The sequence below is a fragment of the Haplochromis burtoni genome, unplaced genomic scaffold, assembly GCF_018398535.1.
Source record: "Haplochromis burtoni strain Fernald_Lab_line unplaced genomic scaffold, NCSU_Asbu1 Contig_6, whole genome shotgun sequence".
Taxonomy (NCBI): Eukaryota; Metazoa; Chordata; class Actinopteri; order Cichliformes; family Cichlidae; genus Haplochromis; species Haplochromis burtoni.
Window position 1 is genome coordinate 4,748,342 of NW_024582367.1, and position 25,159 is coordinate 4,773,500.

Genomic DNA, 25,159 nt, shown 5'->3' on the forward strand with positions numbered 1-25,159 from the left:
ATAGCATTACTCACCACCTGCACGCCAATCGCACACACTCATACTGCATGTTAAGCACATTCTTTACACTTTATTGCTCAATTAAATCCATGAAATTATCTGTCAAAAGTCGTTTCTAGCATACTTCCAGAAGCCAACGCCTGATAATTTAATTGCCACCCGCTGTAGAGTGGAACTTATCAGGTACATATATATGTATGTCACCTTCAGATTGCAGGTTAACTCTTTTTGACAGCAAAGCAAAGAGTAAACTGAGGTTTTGGTTTTCTTTTATTCGACCACAATCTAAGAAAAACATGTCATTAGTGTGGTTTTTCATCTTCCTCTCCCCTGTCTCTTCAAACTCACCATCACAGGTGCCCCGCATATCATTGCGGCTGACGGGTGCATATCAAACGACCGATTCACACTCATCAAAACTGCGCGGCGCAAACGTGGCTTCAAATGCAGCTTTCTCCTCAGAGTAGAAAGGGACTATTGATCACTACTGATGTCAGCTACATGCTCGGAGTTCACTACATTTTCTGTGGAAGAGTTGTTTGTTGCGCTGGTTTGGGCAGCAGCTGTAAAATATTGTGCGAGGGACTCTTTATGTAAAGAAATATGTATATGCTGGTGGCTGACAAACATGGTTAACAGGCGTAGGTGTATGTCTAGGTCACAGGTTTCCTCTCTGTAGTAACAGCAATTCAGTGCATGTATTTATTTATTTTTGTGCGACCCTTAACCCTTCCCTATAGCAGAATTGTAGTGGTGAAAATAAGATAATAAGGGTACTAAATGACATACACAACCAAGCTGAGGATGAAGCGTCTTTATTAGCCAATCTAAAAACAAAAAGCTCAGCTGCAGAGATTTATTAGGTATTAAACATGTAAGAAATACATAAAAATAGGTTAGGATGAGTTTCAGGATGAGTTAATCTATTTTAATCTTCTCTTCACCAGGAAGACACGGCTGAGTCCCTTAGAAGTGATCCAGATAGTGGTGCAAAGCTTCTAAACAGGTCCTTTTAACTAGCCTTGATATTTTTTTTTATGCTAAATCGCCATCAAATTGAGAAGTCAAGTTAAGATTCCTCTGCACGGTCAGGCACCCACATTCATTAGTAAAGGTCTCTGGGGTCTCTGGGGTCTTCTGATCAGTATGTGTTGGTCGAATCTTTCTCCTGGCGTGAACTAAAAAAGATTCTGCAGCTTTTGAGGATGTGACTCCTACATTTGAAACTCGGTTTTTTGATCTGTGGACACCGTGGGCATTGGCACATTTAGAGGATAGGGCTGGCAAAGTTTCAGATTTGTTGTTGTTGTTTTTAATTTAAAAAAAAAAGTTTCTTCCAAAATGTTATATCCTACTAAATAAGTAAGTTTTTTAAAATTTTGCCCCAAACAATGAAGAATGCATCTGTGACACACACTGACATGCCCCAGATGAACATTTGTACACACATATAGGTCTAGAGATCACAAGGAAAACTATTATAGCCACCATAAAAGGAATGAAGAATAAAGAAATATAACAATGGCTAAAAGAAACACAATTGTGGCAGCTAAAGTCTGAAGGAAACGCTGGCTGCAAACTGTGAGTGTGTAAATTAATAGGGTTACCAATCAACGCCGCATCATTAAGGCACAGGTAGAGCTTACTTTAATTAAATTAGTGGGCTGTTTAGATGTATTCTTGTGCCAGTTGAGACAATTTCAGGTATTTTCTCTCAGCTGCAAACCTGACAGCGTGTATAACTGTTTCAGGAGCAAATAAAGAGAAAATAGAAATAATTCAAACCTTGCCTACAAGGTAACGTCTTAGGGTAAGGTCCCTATACAAATGCCTACAGTACACTGAACTGGCTTTGAAATAGTTTTCTGCCAGGAGGAAAAAAAATGAATCAAGGAATGAAGTTCCCTCTGCTACGAATCCGTATCTCTCACAGATATAAGACATGACAGCTTAGCTTGGGTAAAACTTATTCACCTTTCGTAGGACGGGTTAATCAGGAAGACAAACCGCACGACTTACTTTGCTTCTCTTCACTTTTTCTCCTGCTTGTTTGCATGCATTAGCTCCTTCCCGGTGCTTGCTTGCTTTCAGTGTTTGACTTTTCACTTTTGGATTTGCTGTATTTTGCCCTTTTTCATTAAAAACAAAAGAAAAAGAAAAAAAGGGAACGACTCCCTTTTAACCTGCCTATTTTATGTTGGCCTCCTTTTTTGAGTAACAGTATCTACTGCTTACAGGTGACATCAGTTTTACTAACAGCCTGTAGAAACTGTTGTATATAAATGTGCATTGTGCCTTAATTAATCTGTGTTTCTAAATGGACCCTTACCTGACTGTCACACTTGGGTCGTGTGTGACTCCACAGTTCATAATGGCTTTAGTTCCTTTGATAACGCTCTGGTCCTGTGGGGGGGTGGTAATCCGAGTGCGAGCTGTGGACACAAAATAAAGAAGAAAAGAAAGAGATAGACGGAGAAAAAGATGAAGGAAGTGAGAGAGGGGAAAACGGTCTACAAAATGTCAAAAAAAAATGAATTTCAGGAAACTCATTTCAGTCGAAATGACTTGCTCCTGGTTTGTCTTTTGTCTTTTGATGGCTTCTTGAAGAAAACACCAAAATGATGAATCCAGGCTTGCACAGAAGAATGCTTTTGTATTTAGAAATTGAGCATTCCTTTGTTATTATACAGCACAACCTTGTTTCCTGCTAAACACGTCTCTCAGTAAAACTGCACTACTCTTTCATTTTCTGTTTTTATCACAAAGTTAGGACTTTTTCAACACATTACATCAGGTATATGTGTTTTTAAAAGCCCACTTACCCCAAACAACAAGGTCAGCAGATGCCTCGTCAATGCCCCTGGAGTTGCTTGCCATGCAAGTGTAGGTCCCGGCATCAGAGATGTGTGAAGGTGAGATGAGCAAGCTGCCTGATTCGAGCAGGGTGAACCGGGGCAGCTGGACTGAACCGCTGGCTAACACGCGCTCACCTGGCATATGGGAACGAACAGCAGAAGTGGTAGGCAGAGAGAAAAGGGTCACACAGAACAGAAGGGAAAAAAATGAGAAAAGCAGATTGTCAAAAACAAGGATGCTGCTTCCCTGATCTGCTATTGGAATGCAAACACAAAAACATGGCAAAAGGTAAATCCCAGTAAAGGAATCAGATCAGGCTTTATTTGTTAAGCCACAGCAAACTGTGGTCCCAATGTTTTACAGATAACAGACATCACAATCCCTCGTGGTGTGAGTATGCGTGTAAAAGAGACCTTTTTGCCAGGTGATAGCTGGTCTTGGAGCTCCAGAGGTCTCACAGTGCAGAATGACTGACATCCCGTCGATCACAGTGCTATCAGAGGGTCCAGCTGTGATATTCGGGGCAATGCCTGAGGGTAGACAAACACACACTGAATAAAGGAAGCTCAGTACAGTAACGAGAGAGGGTAAGAGGGTTATAGAGGTGAGAGAATAACTGTCTGAGGCAAAGCCCCACTTCAAACGTATTTCTTGTAAGCAGCAGCCAGCTGCAGTGTTTAGTCGATGCTTTGTCCCCCTAATTCCAAACGGATTGACACAGGCTTCACCTCGGTGCCATAACTGTCTGCTGCCGGTCTATTTTTTGCACCCGCAGAGATAGCGGATATGAAAGGAAGGAAAAGAAAATGAATGGAGAAGAAGTATAGACAGAAAAGGAAGGCAATTTGTAGATAACTAAAATCCGTATTTATGATATGCAATAAATCAAAGCTTTTATAGGATGACAGAAAACTGTATCACTCCCGGAGGAAAGGAGGAGTAGGGAGTTGTCATAGGTGCGCTGCTAATCTCAGGACACAGGGAGTAGGGCTGAAGGAGAAGTACAAACATGATTGTGTTGACAAAAAGGAAGACGATAAGATGAGATCATAGAAGGAGGGGGGAGAGAAGAAGAGGAGAGAAAAACAGGGATGGAAGGGGTGATTTAGCGAGACGGAATATTATGAATTCTGATAACGCGGCACGGCGTGGAGCGAAGGCAGCAGGAACTGAGACAAAGTGAAGAAAATTAGATGTCAGAAACTTGCCAAACAGATGCACAGTGAGAGCAAAATTAGCAGTTATTTTCAAATACCAACAGTGGCAGAAGCGCAGGGGAAAAAAAGACTTCTAAATTCCCATCATTTAGGTGATTACAGTTTAGCAGCAAACGTGATTAATGTTTCGCCTTTCCACAGTAATGTAAACTTAATCGTTGTTGGCCTAATTGTTAGTTTATATAGGGAAGCTTCCCTTCTGCAATATTGTCAACTGACAGCGACGCCGCAATCACAACTCTGCTGTCAGACGTAGTGCACATCTAAAGTGTTTTTCTTCACTGCCTAGGTATCGGATTTCTTAGTACGAGACAAAAATGCCACTACTACAGAAAAAAAAGATGCATCTCTGTGTTTTTTTTTCCTGTAACCAAAGTTTTGTTTGTGGTTTTCATCTATATTTCATGTCCCAAGTTGAGTGTTTCTTGCAGTGTTTACAGTAAGTCAGGTTCTTGTGTGATGAGAATTAGTTCATTTTCCAAAGGCAGAGAACCAAGAGTGCAGCAGTTTGTTTAACAGACTGTCACTTTTTTATTTTTATTTGGACTTTTATTCACTCAGCGTAGGGCCCTTGAGCTCACACGCTCATTTACAGCAAAACCCTACTTCACTTTTCGCATTTGTCCTGGGAGATTGGCCATTACTAGCCCAGTCATACACAGGTCACTGCTTTGTTTGGTACCATGATGTCATTTTCTTTTTTAAATGAAAATAAAGACTTAACTTGTCTTTATAATCACAAATTTAGCTTTTTTACTTGAATTGCAGAGAGTAAATCCATACATCCATTTATAACCATTCTATGCAAGACTCAACCTGCTTTCAGTATTCTGAAATGATTCCATTTTTAAAATACTACGCTTTGACATTTCTAAAGCTGAAGCTTAGCAGAGCTGCATGAATATTTAACACATTTCAGTAAAAGAAAAAGTGAATGTTTAGCTCAAATTCAGCACTTTACAACATGTTTAATAGTAGCAATTATCTGGGTGAAGTAATTCCTTGAAAAGCTGCTGGAGCACTTACTTGTAACAGCCAGGTATGTGTTGGTCTGAACTTCTCCGGCTGAATTTCGGGCAAAGCACTGGAACATGCCGGTGTCATCAGGCAGTAGGCCGTTGACCTGGAGGCTGCCGCCCACCAACACCCTGTACCTGGGTGTCCTCACTGGGTCGATAGGCAAAGCATCCTTGTACCACACAATGTCTGGCTGGGGCACTCCTGCAGAGGGTGGGCGAGTGAGAGTTTGGGGTTCAGTTCAAACATTTCTCCTCTGATAGGGTTTACTTTACATTCTCTTATTGTAATACCAGCGAGCTCTCACCCCGTGCCTGACAGGGAATGTCAACCACCTTCTCCATCTCAGCTGTGATGTGTTTCTCCGGTTCCTTTATAAACTGTGGTGGCTCTGAAACAGCAGACACATTAGTGAAACACAAAAACAACAGATTAAAGCAGAAGTTATTTCTGCTTTAAATGTATTGAATTTTGGGCCAAATATCTGATAACACAGCAGAACACGGTGAGACTAGTTTGATTATAGAAGTGAGTAATTGGTATTCTGTAATGGTTAGGCTATCCTTCAAACTTATTGGGGGGGGGGGGGGGGGGGGGGGGTGAGAGGAAAGGCTTAGTTAGCAGTATCGTGGAAAAAGCCCCCCCCCCCTTCCACCTTGTGCTTTGAATCACATCATAACCCTGAAAACATCAAAGTGTTTCAGTCAGATGGAATAAATGTGACTCAAGCAATGCTATTAAACCATTTCTTGAGGCCAACCATTAGTTTTCTCCCTTTTAAATCAATAACACTTCCCCCTTACTGCCTCACAACTTCACAGTCATGCTTTTACCACATTTATGTAGTGAGACTGAATATTTGCATCAAGCTCGCACAGTCACTCTTGTCTGTTAAAGTTTACTTCTACATATGTGACGCATGTGGGTCGCTGCACGTAGACGCTGATATGAAGGTACATACAACTACCTACCAAAACTGAAAATATTAGTCTGTTCTTTAACTTGACCATAATAAAAAAAGGTTATAAACACCTAAAAACGATTTTAAACCTTAAGGCCAACAGGCAAAAAATAGAAATACAAACATTATGGTAATGTGCTCCAAATACTGAAGTTGTATAAAATGCAAAAGCAAAGACACTGATATCAAATAACAAACAAAGCACGAGAGAGAAGAATAACAAACTTATCTTGACTTTGAAGCAGCAAGGAGAGAGCAATTCTTTAATATGTGTGCTTTCACTCGAATGTGTTTCTGTCCTCAGGCAGCACTGAACACTAAAAACTCAAATAGTATTTGTGATGCAGTGTCTGAGTAAACCTACAAGGTAATCGATCATGAGCTCTCAAAGTGCTACCTGCGGGCCAGTGGTGCCCCATGGAAATATTTTATGTGGCCAGCGGGTGTGAAAAGGAAAGAATTCACGACTGTGGGTTTAGTTTCTCCGCACTTCGTGTTATGCTATGACAAAGTAGCGCTCGACGAGACCGGGGTTTCTATTCAATTTTAAGCAGATCATTGCAAACTAAACCTGACAAATGCATCTGTTTAAAAAAAAAGAAGCCTAAAAGTGGTTGATATGCATTTTTATATATGGCCTTCCATCATTTGCTGGGTTCCTAAGTGGCACTCAGTCATATAAACTTTGTGAACCATTATAATAGTCAGACATTCACATGAAATTCTGGGAATGGTTTCCTTTATTGCTTTTGTCCTCTAAGAAAAAAAATGTGTGAACTGGTGTGAAACTATGAGGTAATGAGTTTCATAAATAGATATTGTCACCTGGAAGTGTGCAAGTATTGGGAAAAATTACAGCTAAAAGTACTAAGTGATATTAATACGCAAAAATAATAGACACAAGACCCTGCCAGGAACATATTTTAGCCTTTAGCTCTTACCAAGGACATGCAGATAAGCTCCAGCACTGACTGAAGGCACGCTGCTGCTGCGCAGAATGGCCTCGCACTCGTAGTAGCCGGCGTCGCTCACCACAGGACTCAGGATGGTCAGTCTGCGGTTGAAGTCACTCAAACCGCTGTTCACCAACACGCCGTTCTTACGCCATGTGATACTCAGCTTGATAAGAGGTCTAGTGAGAGCAAAGAAGGATGTGAGATGTGTTTGTAACATCCATGTCCCTGTGAGAATGCTCGTTTTGTGCTAGCCCATAAAGCCTCACAGTGTGACACGTCACATAAGCAGACATAAGCAAATTATAATTATACAGCTGAAGTACATTTAGCTTCTGACTCTTTACCATTAGAATCTAGCACCGTAGATGTTTTTGGTTCTATTTGCCCAGTTTTCTGAGTTTTGCCCCTGACATGCAGCAATATATCACCAACGGTCATTTCACTGGGACTATTTTTCTTTTCAACTGTGAAAAATAGCCCCATAAAATCCTCTATTTTGGACTGTACCGAATCATTTGAAACCCTGCACTTTCAGGAATTTTTACCTGGCATTGGCCACACACTCCATCGTGACCTCTGATGTGCCTGTGACCACACTGGTGTTCCTGGGAGGGATGATAATGGTGGGGGCAATGGGATCTGCTGGACCTCCAACATCTAGACACAAAGTCAGGTCGCCACACAAACATGTCAACAAAACATGGAGATGTTAAGCAAAGATCAATGAACCTGATAGATGGGAATAGGATATAATTAACAGAGGCACAATCTGATGAGATTTCATTGGGTTCTTTGGATTGTAGTGACCTATAAATTTCATTTCCACCCAGTGGGTGCTCATCGACATGAAATATTGAAACTGACCAGTGCACGCACTGTATCTGAGTTCTGACAGAGAGATTGGTCAGATACGATGAGACAGTGCACTCACTGTGTATAACAAGATATATGCCGGAGAACCAGAAGCAGCGATAGAAAAATACTGTTTGACTAACATGAGGCTTAAGAAGCGAAGAGGCTGTTGTGCGCGTGTGTCCGCATGTGCCTGAGCCCACATTTTCAACACTTTATGCTCATCCTTGTTTATTTCTGTGTGAGTTTGTCTGAGTGTGTGTGTGTGTGTGTGTGTTCATTATGGCACAGCTCATGGCAAGGAAACCCCAGTGTGTGTGTGTGTGTGTGTGCTGCTTGAGATGTGTCACGTCTGCGATAAACTCACACTGATCCGTCAATCCCATCATGCCCTGGAAGTGTGCTTGTGGGCGCACATGTCAGATGTAGCTACAGGGACTGTCATGACTCAATCTAACCAGTCTTGGGTGTTAAGATGCATGCACAGACACAAACACACACATCACAAGATATGATGTCCATATCAAACTACTATCTTGCAGAGAAAACAAATCTTCTTTTTTTTTTTTTAAAGAGAAGAACAAAAACACAGGAGGAGCCTTGCTGAAATTATAATGAATTTTTAAAACTTCATCCCGAGTACATAAATTGTAAATTGAGCATGACTCCTGCTCTCCACCTTTCCTTGTCCTTTGGCCTTGCCAAATCTTAGGCAACTACTGCTGGACCCAGGTAAGCTCACAGTGTCAGAGGCATCACTGCAGCAACAGCTGCCGCAGCAAATAAGTGATGCATACATGCAAAATTCAAGCGCTCTGTCAAACACATGCACAAACTCCAAATACCGGCTTTCATAACAGACTGCATCTGATTGCTTGTATGTGTGTATGTATGCGCACATGTGTGTGCATATGTGAGGAGCATTCGTATAAATCGTGTATTCCCATTACACCTGCTGAGTCGAGACCTCCTGCTACGTGCTCTGTATAGCCTGAACCCGTGCGTGTGTGTGTGTGTGTTCTAGCACTTGTATAATCAACTCTGCCATTGTTCTCAACATGTGCCACAGGCTATTTTTGCTCCCTTGTGTTGTCAACTATAATATCTTACCCTCACCCTCCTCATTCACTTCCATAATGAACTCCAGTCTACCATGTCATAAGATGCTGTCTGTTAGGTTTCCTCTTATATCTCACTCTGCTGAGCTGAAGCCGACCGAATTGGTTTGATTTGTGTATTCTGTGTTTTTTTGTTTTTTTTGTCATGCAAGCTAAGGATGCTTGTGAATATTAACTAACTTGGCAGAAGAACAATCTACCTGTGCCTCTGTCCGTACAGCTTCCTCTTACTTTGTGCATGTATTCGTGTGTGGGTGTGTGTGTTTATGTATGTAGCAACGTGCGAGTATTGGTACAGACTCAGGTAGTTAAGCTTAAATCTCCCACAGTGATGGGAAACATAATCAGGTACAATTAAAAAATTTACCTGACAAATTTTGTCTATATTCCTTTGAGGTCGTCTCTTTATGCATCTCTGGAACACTCCCAGTACTGCTGTATTTTAACCCTCTCAGGCTCAAATTAAGTTTTTGTTGCTAATGCACAAAAGAATACCTGCAGTGGTACTTCTGAGTAAAAAAAAACCTCATAAAATATGTATGTGGGGTAATCAGGTTGTTAGCTTTTAACTGTTGCAAATCTGCAACGCCTGTCTTGAGAGGGTTAAAACGCTTGCTTAAAGCCGGCAATTTACTTATGCACTGGATCGTCTCTAAAGCAGGCCTTCAACTTGAATTTCATTTTAGTCAAGAGGAAGAACTAAAAGGGGAACCTAAACTGTCAAGAGGGTCAGCTGGTCAACACAGACTAATGGCGTGACCAAAGAACTTCTCTCTTTTCAACGTGCTTTCAGTGTGCACACAATGTTCTGCCTGGAGGATGAATGTTGAATGAGCGCATCAGGTCACACTCCTGACCTGAAGAGGTGCCTTTGGGCTTTTCTCCTGAAGACTACTGTTTGATCTCTGGGTCATAACTCATACATCTAGCTCTCATCAAGACAGTTGAAAGTTGGTTCTGATGGACACCGAATTTGACATTTTTCTCCTTTTGCCAGTTTGAGGTAAACATAAAACAAAGGTGTAAACAAAGGGGTGTCCAACTCCAGGGCTTAGTTTACCAGTACCACTTTATATGTACTATATTATACAGTTCTAACCTGGAATGACATCTTTATAAACTATACACACTAATAGCAAGACAGTAATACCATTTTAAATACTGTTTTTGCACCGGGGCTTACTAAAAACAGTTAGTAATCACACATTTTTCAAGCCAATATATCAAACTGTGAGCCTGGTATGTAAAGGCTCATGATATCAAGTGAATGTTTAATATTTCCTTCAAAATCTTAAAAGGCTTGGACATGATAATAAAAGTAAAAGTACGCCTAAATGCGTTTCCAATTAAGCCTTGATTTGCGTACGTATATGTGGTTACTCACTTTCTACTGACAAGGTGATGGGCTGGCTGGTCTTGTTCTCTCCATTTTTGTCATTTACAGCTTGCACATAGTAGCGTCCGGCATCGGGTGCCACGGTAGACAAGATAACCAGTGTGTTGTCCAAAGTAATGGCACTGAACAGGAAAAGAAAAGAGATATAAAATCACTCTGCTCATTCAATGAGGAGGAGGAAAAAAACGTTGATATATATACATAAGAAAAAAGTGAGACGTTCATAGAAAGCTTCTATAAAAAGAAAAACAGAGAAACTTTCAGGCCGTCTCCCTCTGCCTAATTAAAACTAAACATGTCTGACGTTTGCTTTTGTGTCCACACCTTATCTCGTGGCTGAGGAAGGCATTAAACATTTTAACATTTTAATTACACTGTTCAAGCAGCATTAGCTATATCGATTTACAATGTGTAAACAATGTGTAAGCGCTGACTGAGCAAAGCGGAAATATTGACATTCTCTCCTGTCTTAACTTCTGTGCAGTCGCTTCACAAATATGATAGCCTTGCTTTTAATAACCCAAAGCTTTTAATTAGCTATTTATACCACTCTGCTTCATGTGGCCAGCATTTTGGCAGCAAACTGCTTTTGGCGGGGATCAACAGCATCTTTCTTATTGCCTGTTTTAGTAATGCCTGAATAAATAAACACTGATCCATTTTTCAGCAGGAGGCCTATAGGCGCTAATACCTGGTGTCATGTTGGCTTTATCAAATCCTCCCTTTCTTCGTCACTATAACCATCAGTGAGAGAGCCCACCCCCACCCTCCTGTGATGTGTGCCTGTCTTCAGTCAGATTTCCAACTAGGTGCCTTCCTCCAGATATCGCTTTTCTCTTTCCATCCCACCACAAGTAGTTCTTGTGCTGTTTATAGATAAACTTCTAAACTACAAATAAGCTATAAATTCTAAAGTTTGAGCTGAAAACACAATACACATAAAAATCGGTATATTTGTTACAAAAAAGCCCAAAGAACAAACAAGTAACACTTTCGGAAAATAGTCCTTTTGGAGTCCTCTTCAAACTTTTCAGGCTATTAGCAGTGCTAAAACTGTCCTCTAACTGTAATCTCAGTTATCAATAAAAAACAAAAGCAAAAACTATTCCCCAAGTCATTGATCATGTATTCTAGAAATACTGTAATTTTTGCTGTTTGTTATAAAAAACAAGTGTAAAAACAAAAAACAAAACTACGACCCCTGTCGTGTAAGTTTCAGACACATTTCTGTTTCACAGCTGATGATTTCCTCTTTTTCTCCTCCTCCAATCAAACCCACTCCACTTCTCCTTCCACTTTTTCCTCCATCCCCACCTTCATCTCATCAGTAGGGGATCGGAATACCTGCTGTGCATGATCAGGGGAGCAAGAGAGCTGATGAGAAAGCAAGCAAAAAAAGATGCCAACAGTATGGTGCTCACAAGCAAATACAGAAAATATATAGAACTGTGCACGCCCATAAAAAAAGAAAAGAAAAAGCTTCACAGAGGCAGGAAAACCATCTGACACAGCAGAGAGAGCAATATGCTGTGCATGTGGCATAGAGATACCTGTGCTGTTAGCATTTAGAGCGTGATGACTTATGAGATGCATCTTGGAGCTGATTGATTTTCAAACATCTTAAAGCAGCTCCAGTCGCTGGGCTCATCTGGGATTCTTCATGCATGCTGAGACTGAAAACACTCTTCCTAAAGGGACAAGCAGGCCTCAATGGCTGTGGCTTATGATCTGAGGTAAATATTTAATGCTAGCTCGCTGGAGCGGTGACATCCTGGACACACAGCCATGAATTATGGATCTCTTCAGGGATGCGGGTAGAACGGAAGTGTCCAAAGCACCGAATGAATCCCGGGTGGCTTCCCAGGACCTTTCCAAAACGGGGACACAATCCAGGGCTTAACTTCTTTACCTGCCACTTATGAAAGACCAAAATATACAAGCTAGCACTGCTAACCACAGCTTTCCAATGACCTCGACGACGCAGCCCATTCTCTCTGTGATAATGCAACGTATCAGGGGATCTTTGAAGTTCTTTATTTTCCCTCAAAGATCATTCAGGAGCATGTCAAAGCACCTGCCAAACTGAGTTCAAACTAATATTATCCAGAGCAAAACCAGATTTCATCAGTTTCTAGGAGCAGGAGGCATTTTCCCCCTGCTAGTTGATTTTAATGTGCTCCCATGCTGAGCATTCACTCCCCCCAGCCTGTAATCAGGGCTGGTGCAGTGGGGGTCACACAAAACTTGGTTACACAGCTTGTTCAGCACATCTAACCACTCCCAGTGTGTGCTGGGCCTCAGGGATCAAAGACCACATGACGCTGGAAGAAATTAAAAGTAAGCCAATTATCCTGAATGGCTTTGCATGTATATCAAGGGAGCAAGAAGGGAAAGATAAGAATTTCGCTTAAAAGAGCAGTTAATGTTTTACATGCTTCTTGAAGTTCCGCTTTAACATGTTCATTATTTTTTTCTCTTTTATCGTTGTCTGTCTGATTTTGGTCACTCTTATTCAAATCCCCATCTCTCAGCGGTGTTGTGAGCAGCTGTCGGAGGCTTGCTTATAACGATGGCTTAGCACGTATCCGGCACGGTGCAGGGATTTATCAAGCCACAAGGCTGAGAAATTTGGACAAATCAGATATGTGTGAACATGCCTCTGTCTCTGTCTAGTTTTAATGTTTATTCCCACATCTTAGAATGCTTTCTCTTTTTTATTCCAACCCAATTTCCTTTTCCATTATTATTCTTCAGAAAAAGCCATGGTCTACAAGAGAGCCTGGTAGGCAGGACAGCTGCCCAGAAACATCTTGGCCAACTGTGCAGCTTTTACGCAACCCTAATTTTGCTTGCAGCAATAAGCAGTATTACTCCCATATGCAATTACTTTCTTGTGGATCAATTTTTTATGTAAAGAATCAAGGGCGCTTTTTCAATGAATGCCAGCCTTATAATGATTCTGTAGCACTTTCATCAATAATGATGATGAGGATTTATGTTTGATTGAAATAGATATAACTATAAATGTTTTATTTGCCACTAGCTGCTTCCCGTCTCTAATTTCCATTATTAAAAATAAATTATATTACAGCAAAATTAAATATACAATGATCACGGTTGCTCCCTTTAATTAAAAACATGTGGTCCCAGCGCTGGAATAGTGGCTTCACAGTGCATCTCCAGAGAGTTCAACCACCGACTTTGTCAGCTTGTATACATATCTTATTTTGTTAATCCAGCACTGACACAGTCTGACAGTGCTGGTCCTGCTCTATCACATACAAACACACACACTCTCTAGTGTTTTGGCATCTGTCGTGGCTGTCCTTCTCCACTGGGCCGTGAGGGGCCTAACCTCGCTCCACAGCCTCAGACCTCCATTACATGCAGACAAATGGCCCCAGTTGGCTGATGGCCACCCCCCAGGAGAGAGAGAGAGGGGGTTCAGCAGGATCAAATGGCTCACATCGCTGGCTAAGGTATAAGTCAAACCACAGGCAGTAGACAGATGAAGGAAAAAGAAAGCTAGAGTGAAAGCAAGCAACAGGCTACAAGCCCTACCGCTCAACAGAGTTGTGATGAAAAAGCCACAGCTCCTGGGGATGGAGGGATGAAGAAGTGAGAGAAATGAGAGGAGGTGAGGGAGTGTTGGTCATGAAAACAGGCACTTGTTTTCTCACTGGGTGTATGGACTGAAGGTTTGTGCCTTACTGTTCGCTTTCTGCTTCCCTTTCACTTGTGGTTCATTGAGTGTTCAAACCAATATAAGGATGTCCCCAATAATGCTCAAATAGTGACATCTAAATGAACTCAAAGCCATTTAAGACAAGCCTTCATTAGCGGAGTAACTCGATTGTCTTACCATAACAGGACACCCCTAAATTCTTCAACCATCAACTGAATTCTTACATAAAAATCAACCTGCATTAAGATGAAAAATAATTAATTCATTAGTCGTTCAATAGGAAAGTGTTTTTAATAATCAATCATTTCTTATTGTGAGTCTCCGTGGCGACTCTCGATCCCATTCACAGCGTGGTTTAGCTAGATTGGATCGCTCTACTGTGACCCATTGTTAAAACACTGGGATGCTGCAACACATTGCAATGGTTTTCAAATCACTGAAACTTTATATTTAATTGAAAACAGTACAATATATCAAATGTTAAAGCTGGGAAATTCTACATATTTTTTGGGGGAAAAAATGTGCTCATTTTGAGTTTGATGCCAGCCACACAATTCAAACATGCACGGGCATGTTTACACCTGTATTGCATCACATCTTTGACCAACACCACAAGAGTTTGGAAACTAATGAGACCAAATGCTGTAATTTTTTAAAAGGCTATTGTGCTACAATTCTTGCTTTTTACATGATTTTAGCTTTTCAATTTGAGGCTTTTTTGTCATATTTTTCATTTCATAATGCACTGCTATTGCCATTAAAATTTTAAGTGTCAGGTCAAGCACTCTTATATCGAGCTATGCTGCTGTAATATGTGCAGCATATGGTTTGTCATACTATTGCTGAACTAAACAAGGCTTTCCTTAAAAACGTTGTCTGGATATCAGCATACAATATGTCACTAGAAAAACCTTGTACATATCATTCAACGGTAATTGTGACTTTACAGATATGCAAGAGCTAATGCATCAGTGGAAAATGGGAAGCAGATGCCGTGATTTTTTGAAACAGGTGCAAACACAAACGGAAAAAGAGTATGTAAGGCAACAAAATGTAAAATAAATGACCACATTTATTCTTAAACAGAGCCTGAACTCTCTAAGGTAGCTTTCTTGATTTTTTTCTTCAAAAATAGTTCTCCGGGCTTGAAGGAAGTCTAAAGCTCTTCTTTGGATGTTAGCTGCCTTTTGTTCCCTTCGCTGTTGAGACGATCCTATACTACCTTAATAATGTTGTGACATCCAATCCAACACTTTTAGTATTCCACTGTGTGTTTTTCTACCCAGGCATGCTTTTACTGTTTGGAATCACCCCAACCCTGCTGAAAATGAATGATAACAAAATGAAACTGTTGCCAATCGGATGCTTCCCATGTGGTACTACATGGTGGATGAAAATCTGGACTTTGCTGCCTTCATAACTCATAACTTCATAACATCAATTTTGACAAGATCCTCAACACCACTGACTGAAAGGCAGCCCCAAATCATGACAGTCTCCACCATGCTTTACAGAACACTGGAGACACTCACTCTTGTACCTCTTTCATAACCTCCTCCGTACAAAGTGACGAAGATTTGAACAAAGCTAACTAACACAATGGCAATAAATGATGTGTTTTTGCAACAGGACCCTATAGATACAATTTAAAAGTGGTTCTTTGCTAAGGTACAACATTCGTTGATCGTTTGAGTTGCCCTATTTTATGCCTGAATGATTTACTGTATAGGTCACTGTTAAATTGCTTAATAAGTTAACTAAAAAATCGGTAACATTTTCAGGACTGAAAATCAGTGAAAAAACAGCCAATGTCTGAAGAAAAACGTTGAAAGATCTTTAGAAGGCTTGGAGAGCTAAAGACTTATTAAAAATAAATAAATAAAGGAAGAAAGTCTGGCTCAGTGGAACCTAGAGATCTACCAATATTGGCAAGAGCCCAAAACAACAATAAAAACTTCTTGATTGCTGCTTCACAGATCTTTTGATTTCCCTGGAGTTTCTTTTTCTACTTTCACTGTCCTTGTATAAACAGATGTCAACATACAGCACAGAACTGAAAGGAATGCAAGGAAACTTTTAAAAAAAAGTTTTTAAGTGTACACTTTCAGGATTAATCATTAGGTAGATATTGTATAATTTTGGCTTCATTAAAGCATGACCTTGCTCATGCACCTCCAAGTCTTAGGCCCTGGTTCTCTGATGGAAAATGTTGGAATGCTCCCTGTGGATTGGGGAGAGAGGCTCGAGGCTTCCTTGCCTCAAGCAAACAAGTTCCAAGTATCTTGGGGTCTTATTCATGAATGATGGAAATGCGGAGTGTTAGCTGGACTGACAGATTGGTGCGGCGTCAGCAGTTATGCGGACATTGCATTGAACTGTCATGGTGAGCAGAGTGCTGAGCAAAAAGGTGAAGCTTTCGATTTACCGATCAATCTACGTCTCAATCCGAAATATGGGTAATGACCAAAAGAGTAAGGTCGTGAATACAGTTGTCTAAAATTAGTTTTCCCTCTAGGGTGGCTAGGCTTAGACATAGAGATAGGGTGAGGAGTTCAGACATCCAGGAGGATCTCAGAGTAGAGCCACTGCTCCTGCATGTAAAATGAAGCCAGATGAGGCTGTTTGGGTATCTCATTAAGATGCCTCACCTCCATTTGGAGGTTTTCCAGAAATGCAAATTGTTAGTGGAAGGAGACCCTAGGGTAGAGCTTGAGAGATTATATATCTCCACTGGCCTGGGACTGGACACCTTGTGGTCCTCCAGGAGGAACTACAAAGTATTATTGGGAAGAAGGACATCTAGAATACCCTACATAGCCTGCTACCACTGCAACCCAACTTCAGAGAAAGACAACAGATGGACATTATCTTAAAATATATCTTGTCTTAATTAAACACACAATAGCTTCAGCTGTTGTTCAAACTTCTAATAATCTAGTTGATGAACAGTCAATTTTGGACAAAGGAAGAAAAAAAAGTAGATTTCTTGGTCTCTTGCAAGTAGTGAGGACCAAGAAATATTTACGAATAGTAAGTCATTTCTTGTAGGACTAGATACATCCATTCATTCATTTAGGAATCTATGTAAATTGTGATTTTTTTTATGTTATTCTTGCTTCTCCTTGTCGTCTATTCTCTCTTGACCTGAAGATTGTCAGGTTCATGACTAATGCTGGGCAGTTGTAGGCAAATGCAAAGGAAGGGCATGGCTATTCACTGGTCCTCGTGACTAATGGAGAATCCATAGCACGCTGACAGGACCTGAGCATCCCAGGCAGGGCCCATTAATTGATCAGTAGCTACAGCGAATTACTCAAGCGAACTGCAGTGTGTGTGTATGTGTCTCAACGATGTCCTCCCACTGACTCCTCCAGGTCAGGCTCCTCTGTGTTCTGTCTTAACAGACACCTCTACAAGGTTGTTTCGGTGTAAATCCATGCCAAAATGTCAATAGAAAGTTTCTGGGAGAAAAACAACAGGTAGTGGGTAGTGAGTTGTTGTCAGATGTGAAAAAGTGAGGACAGAATCCAGCGTTATATCTAACGACAGACTCACCTTTCAGCCAGGAGCCACACAATTCCTGGCAAATGCATTTAACTAAAAGAGGCTCTGATTACACACGACATTAAGTCTCCAAAATAGCATAACAAATCACAGCAGCTGAATGGAGAAGATCCTCTCGACTACATTTCCATTCACCGAGAGAAGAATGTCAGCCATTAGAAAGTTCTTTTTCTCCTTGCAACCTGTTTCATATATTGTAACAAAAAGACCCTGACTGAACTGATTCATTAAAGCAAAGCTAGATCAATGTCTGGTTGCACATTTCAGCTTACAGTCAAACAAGGACATGTGCTTTGAACCTGGGCAGTACACAACATGAGCACAGCAAAGACTGTAAGAGACAAACGCATCAATAAGTGATTCCGTGAGCTTATGGGCGTACTGTTAGAGAGCAAAGGAGTCTCTGCCCACGCCGAGGCCAGCAGCTGCACGAGTCACATTGCAGAAAGTGAGCAGTCACTGTGCCACAGTAAGACGCAGCCTTGCCAAGGGGAATATTGGCAGCAGGGAAGCAAAAATGCAGCATTCATTAAGTTTACACATTCAAGGCCTGGGTGGTGTGTTCATACTACTAACATAATGATGTTCAGCTGGTATCACATATTTCCCCATTACCATCTTTAGATGGCATAAACCAAAATATATAACAAATTCGAATTTGACCCGTAATGGACAGTCGGGACCGTCAAGTTGTATAAGAATCCCAAAAATGTCTTTGAGAGGTTTTATACAGAACCAGAGTTGTGAAATGACTGTCAAACCAGTAATCACAATCAGAATTTGGAGTGCTGAAGTGTGCTTTACTCAAACCACATTTTGAAATAATCATGCAATTATTCTGAAATAATCGGTGCCAGATCAGCCAGAACGGGATCCAGGATTGTAATTCTATTATTTGTTTTACATGTTTTAAATGGACATGGTACGCTCTGGTATTAAAACAAACCACTCAATACGATTTCAGTTATTCAAAGAAGCATCTTTCAGCTCCTTCAAATGGATTTCCTAAATATTTCATCATTGACCCCGCGTAAGAAAGTAAACACGTTCTATTCGTTACAGCCATATTATGCCCAGGGTTAATTCTCTCTTTGAACAGTGCTGGTCATACCTAATGAGACGTCAGCCTCTTAAAGTGTGAATATTAATATTTGCTAATCTACAAAGCCAGTGCCGACTCTGAATGAGTTTGGGTGAACGCTTGGTCTATGATCTTGAGAAAGCTGCAAATAGCAAGACTGGAAGCCAAGCAATCAGGCTATTTTGAACAGGCATGTTTTGAACAGTCACTGCCCTAGTCCCTGATAAACTGAAGGGGGCATTTTATGCTGTCAGCAGCATTCCAATATCGAATGCTGACTGTGAGCTAGCCTTTTCTTTCTCTCTCTCTCTTTTTTTTTTTTTTTTGAAATGAACTTGATTTGCACCCAAAATCCATTCCTCTCTGCACACATCCACTAGATCATATTTACTCTTTCTGAAGAGTAAATTCAGTTCCCAGCTGTGGGTGGCCAAAGGACATAAAAATGCCACAGACATCCGCAGTTTAAGCCAAAATAGGAAACATGAGGCGAATCAGGACGGGACTGTGGTGTGGGGTGTTATGGACAACAAGATGAGGTGAGGACATGATCCAATCTGAGCAATTCCTTATTGTGAACAGTGAGGTATAAAGACCTGAGGACTGAACTGCAAGTTCTGTAAGCTTCATAGCTAAGCATGTGATGATGTGGGTGTTGTGTGTACTGAGAAAAGTGGTCTAAAAACATTCAACATCACTTATTGAAAATTGATGCCTAGGAGCCAAACAGCTTAGTAAGTGGAAATTTAGTACACACTTTGCACCATGTTCTGTACAGCAGCTGCATGCTCCACCAGTTTTTTGATTAATCAATACTTAGATATCTGAATCTTGCCTATAATCTATATTACTGAATCTTATCCTGTATATAGAGGATTACTCTCTATTCTCCAGACATCCTCCCTATGTATTCGAAAGATTTGCATTTGAATCATGGATTCAACTCTGCAGCCAGATAAAGATTTATACAGCTATAAATACAAACATTTTGAGGTATGTACTTGTTCTCCTGAGATGTGTATTTTTATATGTGTACCCAACCTGAGACCTAGAGCACCTCACAAGAGTCCTTGCAATCAACAAGTGTCATCCTTGAGTGATTTCTCAGCTTCTCTCACCTTTCTACCACGTACAAAAAATATCACACAAGAACTCTCGAACTGCACGACACAGTTTGAGGAAACTCCCAGAATTTCAACTAAATGAAAGCACAATGCAAAAAAAAAAAACATAAATTGGTCGTACTGCAGCCTCCAGAGCGAGTGTGAATTATATTAGGTATTAGATTGGTTGGATGAGAGCCTCGACATTTTTTGAGCGATCTGATTGTTTTTGCTCTTTTCTCTTTTGTAGGGGCGTGATTAAAAAGAGCACAGACAAGCAGCAAGACAGACCCCTGAGGAGCCTGTAAATTAAACTTATGACACCTTAGGATGGCTAGCAAGAGCAGGAGACAATTAGGGGAAATGGTCACCCTGGTTCTAATCCATGGCATGTTTTTGTCAGTCCTCGTTCTCCTTCACCGCCATTCCACTTTAGCTTGTTCCACTATATAACTCTTGTAACACATGGCACACCGAGATCTTCCAGGTGGTCTTACAACAAGAGAACGTCTGAAGAAATGCATAACGATGTGACAGATTTAGAGAGACAGAGCCTTCATGACGGCAACACTTGTGGTTTGGTGCAACTCACTCAGTCGCACTCCCTCATTCTCTCCTCCACTAGCGAGACTTTGATGCCTCTACAGAGTAAACGCTAGTGGCATGAATCAAATTCAATTAAATGATTTTCAATAAAAAAGGCTGCCTGTTATCAACAGTGCTCATTTGCACACTGTGACCTTGGTAGTGCATGTGGTATTAGCATTCTCAGAGCTGCGGGGTAGGAAGTGAGGATGAAGAGCAGCAAAGTACACACAGCGGGTGGCCCATAATGGAGACAAAAGAAGGGAGAGAGATAGAGGAGGGAGACAGCGACAGAACGGCAAATGAAGCCGCTATTATGCCTGACACACTGGTCACTGCACATGCCACTTTGACGTCAACAGAGAAGCATAACCTTTTATAGTCGTGCATGAGGTTCACTGATTTGCTGAAGATCTTCTAAAAGAACAGCATACTGCTGAGAAAACTACAGTCTGCGCCACAGAAAGAGGAAGTACATAATTCAAAGACAAATACAATGCTGTTTTTCAATAACTTTCCACAGAACGTCTCATCATTTCTAGCTGAAGCACCAATCTTCCAACACAAGTTCAATGCCATCTGGGAATTCCTATACTCCCACACTGATGGATTATAGAGATGCCCGTAAAGACGGGCTCGCTCATGCCTTCAGCTTGTCCATTTCGCTCTATCTGCACAGCGCGCACCAGGTTACAAAAAAACCTGAGAAATAAGGAACCAGCTGTAACGATGTCAGAGAACACAACCGCACCAGCTTGAGAGAAATAAGAAGTTCAACTTATTTTGTAGAACCTTCTTATTAAAAAAACTATTCTTTAAAAACACAGACCGATCAGGCTACCGGTGGCCAGCAACCTGCATCTTCTCAGTACGCCTGGGCATTTGTCTCATTGTGATTCTAGGTCAGGGGATGATTACTGATGATGAGAAGCTGATAAGAAAGATTCACTCTAACTAAGGGCAAGGTCACCTCCCACTGTGAAGAAATGCAGATGTGATGAGACGGGATAAGTGACTTTTTAACGCACACGCTGGTACACACAAATATCCCCCGCACAAAGATGTGAGTAACCTCAGTACAATGTCAGTCACTGAAAGATAAAGTTAAAACCCTACCGTGTGGAGGTGTAGCCTGTGTAGCATCACGGGGAACAATCTTAATTAATCTGTCAAATGTTCTTGGAGCACATCTGTATATTTGTGGAAAAATATTCTAAAGTAACTCAGATATTTTAGGCAAAACTAACATAATACATGCAAATGCCCAAACCAAACAGTCAAGTTGCATTTTGGGAAATGTAGTTGTCAGGTTGTGCTGACAGTGTACAGATGCAGTACATTTTCAATTAGTAATAAAATAACAAAGTTTGTATCTGCTTCTTTCTTGGGCCACATAGCACGTTAAAGTGAAGAAAGCACTTCATCTAATCTACCTTCATATTTGCATTCTACCTTTTTAAGTGACCAGAATGTGCAAAACAAATAGGCTGTCAGGAGGCCCAGTGCTCCATAGCCCTGTCAGACCATGATTTTGCTGTTGGTTGGCAAACAAAAACAACAAAAACAACAAAATAAAGACAGACAATGGGCAACATTAAGAAAAAGACGTAGATAAGGAAATAGAAAAGGGTTTTCTTACAAAATTGAAAAAAAAAATGTGTAAGACGAGAGATATTCCATTGCACACAGAGTGCTGAAACCGTTTTGTCTTCAGCCCTTGTTCTGTAGAAGAAATTCAAGCTGTCCTTCAGCACAAAATCTAGCAAGATGAAAAACAAACAACAGGTAGGAACAGCTGCTCTCAAACTAAAGCCCTCAAACACCTTCAGGGACAAAGGAAAAAAAAAAGAAAAAAAAAACAAACCCCAAAAAGTATTTCTAGAGTCAAACAGAAAAGCCAAATAAGACACAAAAGGCCCAACGAACAAAAAAACAGAAAAACAACAAGAGAAGAAAACTCACATGCGGCTGCTGGGTGGAATCTTGCGCCCATCTCTGAACCAGGTGACTTGTGGCTGAGGGAAGCTGCGAATGCGTGGTGCTGGAATCACAGCACCCTCTCCCTGAGAGACTGACTGGGTACGTTCGCCTTCCTCAAAACTGCCCATAACTAAAGGAAAACACACAATACACAGACAAAAACAAGGGAAGCAAGAGAGAACAAGAGAGTGAGACTGACAGTCGCAGGAACAAATTACTCTTGCTTTCTTCTTCTTTGACTTTTGGTAACCACAGAGCTTTTGTCATCTGCTGTCTATCGTGAAATTTCACACTATAGCTATTTGATGGACAGCAAAGTGTTGTTGCCATGGTTTCCATGGTACATCAAGCAAGGCTAGAAGGAACCGGCACGTAACGACTCACAGAGGGACATCGAGGGACGCTAAATTGACTAATATTCATATCCCATATCCTCCTGTGTGGATGCATCAAAGGCAATCAATCTTGATCACCCACTAAATTTGTGCATTGCGCAACATAGTAGATGACCAGCTATGCCGCTTCTCTATTATCTCGTAATATATTTCATTTGTTAGAGTATTTTTATTCATCCCTTGCCTCATTATATCTTAAAAGCTGACAAAACGCTGGACTAATATTACCACCTCCCCTCCCTTTCCACTCCCGATTTCTAATGGGAATTTATCAACTAGCTATAAATTCATCTGTTGTGGGTTGTGAAATTCCCCTATGCTGTTACATTAGCAGATGCTGATTGTAAACCTTTACAGGACAACAGTAACAAATAGACTTTATGTTTTCCTCCTCCAGCACAGTCTGAAACACAGTCACAGCATTATTTTTCTCCAAAGATCATATATTTGCCTCCGTGATTTAAAGGGGAACAATAGGCAGAAATAAATAAAATGTTACATTGAAAACCCAATTATGACACACATTTTGGAGATAATATCTCGGGAACATTCAGGGATGAAGGTGAGGGAGTCTGAACCGAGGATGCTGCGGTGGTTGTGAATCGATGGCAGACTTATTTTTCCTCACTCTCTTTCAAGAGAATAAAAAAAGGTAATCTGGCTTTACGCTGCAGCTGTGGTGCTTAGCTTAAATGAAAATCTGGGAAGTGTGCAAATCCCCCGACTTTGATCTGCAGTTTCAGTGATGTGATGTCCTCCTCCCCTTCTTCCCTAATCTCTAATGCCTCGGCATGTTTCCCTTTCTCTGAGGTGTGTCTCTGCAATTCTAATTGTGCTGCCTCAATAGAATAGTTTCTAGAAGAAATCTCTCCATCTATCCTTCCTTCTTTCTTCTTCTCCCTCTCCCCCCCTTGTCCAGCTCATCCATTCCTTTTGCAGGTGTCCTTAATTCTCCCTTTTTACTCTGCGTCACCATCCATACCACTTCATGAGCAACTGAGAGGGAAGAAGAGAATTATGGAAATGGGAAGTGTTGGGAATAAATAGGAACTGAAATAACAGCAGGGTGGAGGCCAAGAAATAAATAGAAAGCAGTGGTGGCCAGATGACAAAGTCAAGAGAGGGAGGAAGCCGAAACAACAAACAGAACCAATGATGGACGCCACAAAAAGTCCGTCTGCTGGAGGAGAGGCTTCGGCAACAGTGTGTTTGCCGAATACGAGAGAAGTCGACCCGTGGGACTCAATTTCCTATCACCCTCCCATTTCTTTCTCTTTAGTGGCTGGTTGAGTGCATCGACAGGTACAGCTGTACGTTACATCCATTCAAATGTGGCTGGAACACAGGGAAGCAAGAGAACCAGGCATACCCTAGTAAAGCACGATAATGGACAAGTTGTGTATATGGGAAGGGGGGGTGGATTTGATGTGACAACACTCCAGACACCTCAGTGGCACTCTAATAGCTCGTTAACAAGACGAGGGAGCTGAGTGGCCTGAAAACGAATGTGAAAATTTGCAGAAACACTGTGCACGGGAGCTCTATTTTTGCCAAAGAAACAACAGATGTTGTTGACAAAGGAGAGAGAATGAAAAAAGCAGCGGTCATATTGAAATGAAGCAAAGTTAAAAAGAACCATGGCAACAATATCAATCTAATGAGAATGCTGAGTGGAACAGCTGTCTGGGATGATAACACTCTGAATGAGATGCAGGTAGATCTTTCACCCTGCCAGCATCTGTCCCTCCCTAGTCAGTCCTTGATACAAAGGCACCCAAAGATAGCGTGGGCCTACTGTGTACTAAACTGCTGCAGTTAAGCGCACACGCTTTCTCTCGCTTAAATCAGCATGTGTCTATTAGACAGCCGTTTATTCATTCGTTGGATCTGTGCTTCAGCTGCGTCCTGTGTTAATACTTACAGGCCACTTGTACTTCTGTGCGCCTCTGCAGAAGGGCTCCCACCCGATTTCTCACAATACAGCGGTAAAAGCCAGCATGGGAGCGGTCCAGTGAAGGGATTAGGTACCTTTTAACAAGCACAGAAACACACGAGAAAAAGATTTAAATACTTTTAACTCTTAATAAACTAAAAAAAAAACTAATTAAGACAAAAGTAGAATTCAAAGAAGTTTTTTAATTTATAGGCACGAACAAGCTGAAAAGTATTTGAGTGCGCACACACATTAAATACACAAACTTAAGACTATCTAATAGAAGAACAAGGGCATTGAGGACATCGCAGCTTAGCTGTTGTTTATTCCACCGATAATGATACTTGAGAGGCTAACCCAGCCATCACAGTGAAGCCATCCCTCACACACTTACTTAGACACAGGCACTAAGCTCAGACAGCAAACACCTGCATTAAAATGTCTTTTATGCAAATATACA

General features: G+C 41.1%; 1 protein-coding gene across 3 annotated transcripts in view; it reads right to left on the reverse strand.

Moving 5' to 3' along the window:
• Window positions 1–25,159, reverse strand: part of sdk2b (sidekick cell adhesion molecule 2b) — a 288,479-nt gene that overhangs the window by 52,116 nt on the left and 211,204 nt on the right. For all 3 annotated transcript variants that reach the window (XM_042224141.1, XM_005913547.3, XM_014335296.2), the window contains 10 exons: window positions 24,688–24,794; window positions 22,354–22,501; window positions 10,362–10,495; window positions 7,553–7,664; window positions 6,993–7,183; window positions 5,398–5,481; window positions 5,100–5,294; window positions 3,270–3,386; window positions 2,823–2,990; window positions 2,330–2,432 (listed from right to left, as the gene is read on the reverse strand). In XM_042224141.1, the coding sequence (XP_042080075.1) occupies window positions 2,330–2,432; window positions 2,823–2,990; window positions 3,270–3,386; window positions 5,100–5,294; window positions 5,398–5,481; window positions 6,993–7,183; window positions 7,553–7,664; window positions 10,362–10,495; window positions 22,354–22,501; window positions 24,688–24,794 (1,359 nt within the window). The remainder of the gene's footprint in view (window positions 1–2,329; window positions 2,433–2,822; window positions 2,991–3,269; window positions 3,387–5,099; window positions 5,295–5,397; window positions 5,482–6,992; window positions 7,184–7,552; window positions 7,665–10,361; window positions 10,496–22,353; window positions 22,502–24,687; window positions 24,795–25,159) is intronic.